The sequence below is a fragment of the Artemia franciscana genome, unplaced genomic scaffold, assembly GCF_032884065.1.
Source record: "Artemia franciscana unplaced genomic scaffold, ASM3288406v1 Scaffold_7382, whole genome shotgun sequence".
Lineage (NCBI taxonomy): Eukaryota > Metazoa > Arthropoda > Branchiopoda > Anostraca > Artemiidae > Artemia > Artemia franciscana.
Window position 1 is genome coordinate 1 of NW_027067482.1, and position 5,936 is coordinate 5,936.

General features: G+C 31.9%; 1 protein-coding gene across 1 annotated transcript; it reads left to right on the plus strand.

Annotated features, from left to right (window-relative positions):
- Positions 1–1,114: 1,114 nt before the first annotated feature.
- On the plus strand, positions 1,115–1,825 carry LOC136043579 (smad nuclear interacting protein 1-like; the record flags this gene model as incomplete). Its single annotated transcript, XM_065728488.1, has 1 exon — positions 1,115–1,825. A coding segment is annotated over one exon (711 nt), but the record flags the coding sequence as incomplete, so codon positions are not given.
- Positions 1,826–5,936: the final 4,111 nt, after the last annotated feature.

Here is a 5,936-nt window from a genome sequence, read left to right on the forward strand (position 1 = left end):
CACAAGACCCCTCATCGTGTTTTTTAAAAGTAGGTGAACGAGAGATTCTTCTTTCTTGTCGAGGTTATATTCCCTTATTTTGCAGTAAATCATCGGCTTTCCGACGTTTGGATGATGGTTGAGTTCGGGATTTGTCTTCAAAATCATTACTGTTTTCCAAAGAACGGTCACGACCTAAAGCAGACTTTCTCTTGCCATATTTTCTTTCTCGCTCCATTTCAAACATCGTTTTTCTAGATGTTTCTCTTGATTCTGAGCGACCAATTTTTTTTTATGGCCACTTCTTTCTTTGTCATGATCCTTCTCTTCTTTAGAGTCAATTGACAGAGATATCTCGACTAGGTCTTCTGGGGAACGTCGCCCTCCTAAGAGAGAAGATAAGTATAGGAGAGATGAGGAAAAGTTTCCTAGACATAACAATGGTATTAATGAACGAGACAAACACTTCCCCCAGAAGAAATGCCCCCCAGCCGTGAAGAAAAGGGTCAGCTGAAAGGTAATAATTGGGACACAGAGTTAAATTTTAGCGTAAAGAGCAAAGTGTTGAAAGGGGGTTAACCACCCTCATATATATATAATAACTTTTTTTCGTTTTAAGTTTCAATGTTGTTCCTCACTTTTAGTTGAAAAGTGTTATTTTAAATTCAATCTTTTCTCTTCAAATACTGCCGAAAAATCTGGCTTTCCTACTTCTAAAATGTCTTTCTACGCAAAAAATCTATCAAAGTAAAGTTTGTTCGCCTTAAATTAATCCCCTCTCTCCACTGGAAAATTCTCCCTGGACAATTCGATCCTCACTGAAAATTTCCCATGAATATTAATATAGAATTTTCAAGCCAATTCATGCCTTTTCAGTTTTCCGTCTCTTGAACAAAAGTGTGACATTAGAATCAAGGGAGAACCCAGATCATCCACAATTTTTTTTTTTTTTTTTATCGGTTAGTCAACTATCGTTTGCCTTGGGCATTATAATTTTATTAGAGACATCTTTTACACATAGTGTGACAAATTTAAAAGAATCGAGATCGAACTCAGGTTATTTCTGAGTTATGATCAATATAGTACATTCTGTATTTTATTCTCCTTTTTTCTAGTTAATCATTATTTTTTTTAGAAACATACAAAAAAGAAGAAAGAAAGTGTCGTATCTCTTGTCGAGAAGAAGCAAGTGAAAGATATGCTTTCTAAATCATCAATTGGTAAAGCAAGGGACAGAAATTCGGCAAGATTTTCTGAGGAACTTCGGCCTCCTCAGAGAAGAGAAGCAGGAAGAAAAGAACGAAGGAAAAGCAGGGAACATGAAAGAGGTGACCGTAAGAAAAAAGCGGCAAAAGAAAAGGAAAAACCTAATTTTGCTCTTTCTGGTAAACTTGCAGAAGAGACGAATACCTTTCGTGGTGTAGTCATCAAATATAGTGAGCCTCCCGAAGCCCGTATTCCAAAAAAACGCTGGAGATTTTATGTGTTTAAAGATAATGAAAATATGCCAACTCTTTATATGCATAGACAAAGTGCTTATTTAATTGGCCGGGACAGAAAAGTATGTGACCTCGTAGTAGACCATCCCTCCTGTTCAAAACAGCATGCCGCCTTACAGTACCGTCTCGTCCCTTATGAAAAGGCTGATGGACGACGGGAAAGAGCCGTAAGGCCATATATTATTGATTTGGGCTCTTCCAATGAAACTTTCGTGAATAATAAGCCAATTGAACCTCTAAGATATGTTGAATTACGAGAAAAAGATGTGCTTAAATTTGGCTTTAGTTCTAGAGAATATGTTCTGCTTCATGATGAAAGCAAAGATGACATTCTTGATGATGATTAACAAGAAGACTGAGTCTTTTTAAATCAGATTTAAAAATAATTTAGTTTATATCTTGATTCTGTATATATACATTTTTATTTCTATTTTTGAAAATTGAATTACATTGTTAAGTTCTTGTTAATTTTTGTTTACTGCTTTTCAGAAACTTCGGCTTCTGATACTAAGAGGTCATTTCACTCAAGTCTTGGAATGTTTAAAATATGCTTTAGTCTGAAATCGCTGTATCTTTGCCTCAGTTGATTAAATTCAAAAAAAAAATTTTCCACTGAGAGGAAGCAGCAACGGTCAAACGCAAAACAAGCGAAATCGAGGAGGGGAGCTATATATTCTTCATATTCATATTAGAAGAACTTCTGTTGGTTTCGAAATTTAATGTTGCTCCTAACCTTAAAGGTGAAAATAATTTATTTTTTATTTAATTTTTGATTATTTTTCAAACAATGCAGGAAATGTGGCACACCCTCCATGAAAAAATTTCCTACTCTCACCGTAAACTCCTCTGAGAAAAGTTCGATCCACACAAAATTTTCTTGAAAGTAAGGAATAAGATTAAACTTAAAACGAGCAGAATTATTATGACAATGAGGTGGGGAGTGATTTCGTCAAACCTAGGTCTTGATGCTATAGCAAGATTTTTGCCACAATATTTTAAGAAGCGAATCCAGAACCACAAACACGAAAAAAAACTTTGTCTTTGCCGACTAAATTTAAGATGTGCAGATGTTGCAGGAAAAATTTTCAGTGATGTTGGGATTGTAGGTTTTCCTATGGGAGGGGGGAATTTCCCGCTCAGGAAATTTTCAATGGGGAAAATTTCTGTGGGAGATACTTTCCATTGGAGGTGAGGAGATTTCCAGAAAACAAATTTTACAGAGGGGGATATCTGAAATTACTTAAAAACCACTAGAAATTAATGTCTTTTTCCAATGAAAGTATACTAAAGAGAAATTTTTAGGTGGAATTGTCCGTAAGAAATTTTCAGCGAGGATCGAATTGTCCAGGGAGAATTTTCCAGTGGAGAGAGGGGATTAATTCAAGTCGAACAAACTTTACTTTGATAGATTTTTTGCGTAGAAAGACATTTTAGAAGTAGGAAAGCCAGATTTTTCGGCAGTATTTGGAGAGAAAAGATTGAATTTAAAATAACACTTTTCAACTAAAAGTGAGGAACAACATTGAAACTGAAAACGAAAAAAAGTTATTTTGTATATGAGGGTGGTTAACCCTCTTTCAACACTTTGCTCTTTACGCTAAAATTTAACTCTGTGTCCCAATTATTAAAGAATTACATCTGAAACACAATGGCCGTTTCGGTGGAATATAAAACTTTTTAAAAGTTATCAAAACACTTTAGCGCGAAGAACGAGGCATTGAAGAAGAGGCAAACCCCCTCATATATGGTATAATTTCTGCTTGTTTTAGGTTTTAATTTGGTTCCTTACTTTCAGTTGAAAAAATATTTTTTTATTTAATTGCTAAGAATTCTATCTCCGACCAGAGGGCGTGGTTTCTTTGTCCTTTTCTTCGACCTTTTTTAATTCTATCAAGGTCTTTTCGTCGTCATCGCTCATTCTACGTCCATAAACTTTAAACTTTACTAGCGTGCTACACAATCATTTTTTTTTTTTTTTTTTTGGCCAGACTTAAAAGTAAAATTTATACCCGCATAGGAAAGCCCTACAAAAATTTACAAAAATTTATTTTGATATTTTACAGACATTTATGAATGTTTAAATTTACTAGATTTCATTTGACAAATAGAGGAGGGGTTTAAAGTAAGTATAATAACAATAACTTTTATATCTGGAAAAAACTGTTCTGGTATGTAAACAGAACTTTTTAGATTGTAGAAAAATACAATTTATTTTTGTTATTTTAGCCTGAAAAAGAACAGAAGAATTTATAAAAAAAACTATCCCTTAGATTTACAAAATTAAACTTTCAATGAAAAAAATACAAGAAAAACTTCATATTCCTACATTTCCATGAGTCAATGCTTCTGATTCTGCCTCTTACAAAAATGGGGCGGGGAGGGGGCCTAGGCGCCCTTCAACTTTTTTGGCTGCTTAAAAAGGCCACTAGAACGTTTGATTTTATTTACGAGCGTTTTTATTACTAATAAATGCACGTAACTTACAAAATAACTTACGTAATAAACTTATATATTCATATATTTTATTACGTATATGAGGGGGTTCATCCCCTTGTTAAAACCTCATTCTTTATACTATTGTTTGAATTTTGTACCATTTCTTTAAGAATGGCCCGTTAATCACAAAGGCTGTTTATTTAGAATAAATAGCTCTTCTGAAATTACTAAAAATATTTTAGCGTAAAGACCAAGGTATTGAGGAGACAATCATATACTAAATAATTTCTAATAGTTTTAAGTTTCAATGCTGCTCCTTACTTTAAGTTAAAAAAATTGTATTTTTGTTCAATTTCTCGTTGTTTTTTTAAAATAAAACTGAAAAATCGAGAAAAAAAAATCAGGGAAATTCTCTTTTTCCGAAATTAATTCCACTATCAAAGATACTCTCAAATAACCAACAATCCCCGCCTCCTGCCACTAAAAAATCCCCCCTGAAAACGTCAGTATACTTCTCAATAACTATTACTATCTGGAAACAATGGAGGGAGTTCATGACTTGCAGCCCTTTCCTTGGAGACTATGGAGGATTAAGTCGTTCTCAAGGATATAGTTACTAGCCTTTTCAACTATGCTGAACAAAATAGCAATCTCAAAATGTTGATCGTTGACTTTGGGGGAAACGAGCGTGGGAGCAAGCCTAGTTTCCCTCAATTTTTTGGTCACTAAAAAAGGGCACTAGAATTTTAATCTCCGCTAAAGTGAGCCCTCTAGTGAAAATCTAAGACCACTGTGTCGATATGATCACCCCTTTGGGGAAAAAGAACAAATAAACAAATAAGCACGCACCAGTGATTTTCTTCTGGCAAAAAACACAAAATTCCACATTTTTGTAGATATGAGCTTGAAACCTCTACAGTAGTATTCTCTGATACACCAAATCTGATAGTGCAATTTTCAATAAGATTAGCTTTTAAGATAAGCTTTTAGAGGATTTTTTCCCCTTTTTTAAAAAATAAGGCCAATTTTCACAGGATCTTAACTTTTGATGGGTAAGACTAAACTTGACGGAACTTATATATATATATATACATATATATATATATATATATATATATATATATATATATATATATATATATATATATATATATATATATATATATATATATATATATATATATAAATCAGCATAAAATCAAAATTCTTTTGTTGTATATATCGGTATAAAAAATTCTGCTTTTGAGTGTTTTAGTTACTATTGAGCCTGGTCATCCTTAATACAGTTTCCTACCTACCAACTGTTAAAAAAAGGGAAATTGAAAATAGATTAAAAAAGTATAAATGAAAAAGAAAGTCATTACCTTCTTGGTACATATGTTTTACATTTTTGACAAGATTTGTGTTTTTGACCAATTCTGCCATTATATATATATATATATATATATATATATATATATATATATATATATATATATATATATATATATATATATATATATATATTTCTTTTCGTTAATAAAAATAAAAATTTCTTTTCGTTTTAAGTTTTATGTCATTCCTTACTTTCAATTAGAAAAACTTTTTTTTGTTCAATTTCTGAACGTTTTTGAATTAATACAGGTTTTGATTTTGATTCACTGTACATGAATAATTAAAGTAAAACAGTTCAAAATAGGGATGAAACCTTTTAATTGACAGTGAACAGATATAAAATTATTTAACTGGATATTTCGAACACATATACAGTGTTCATCATCAACAGTAAAATTCAATAATTAAAACAACAATTTGCATAATAATTTTAATGTTCTTAGCTAAATGGCTTTTTCAAAATTTTAATCGGACGATTTTGATAAAAAAAAAGGGTTGGGGAGGGGCCTAGTTGCCTTCAAATCTTTTTGTTACTTGAAAAGGCCGCTAGAACTTTTAATTTTATTTACAAACGTTTTATTAGTAATAATTAAATGCAACATACAAATTAATTTAATTAACTTCTATTTTCATAAAGTTCTATTACGT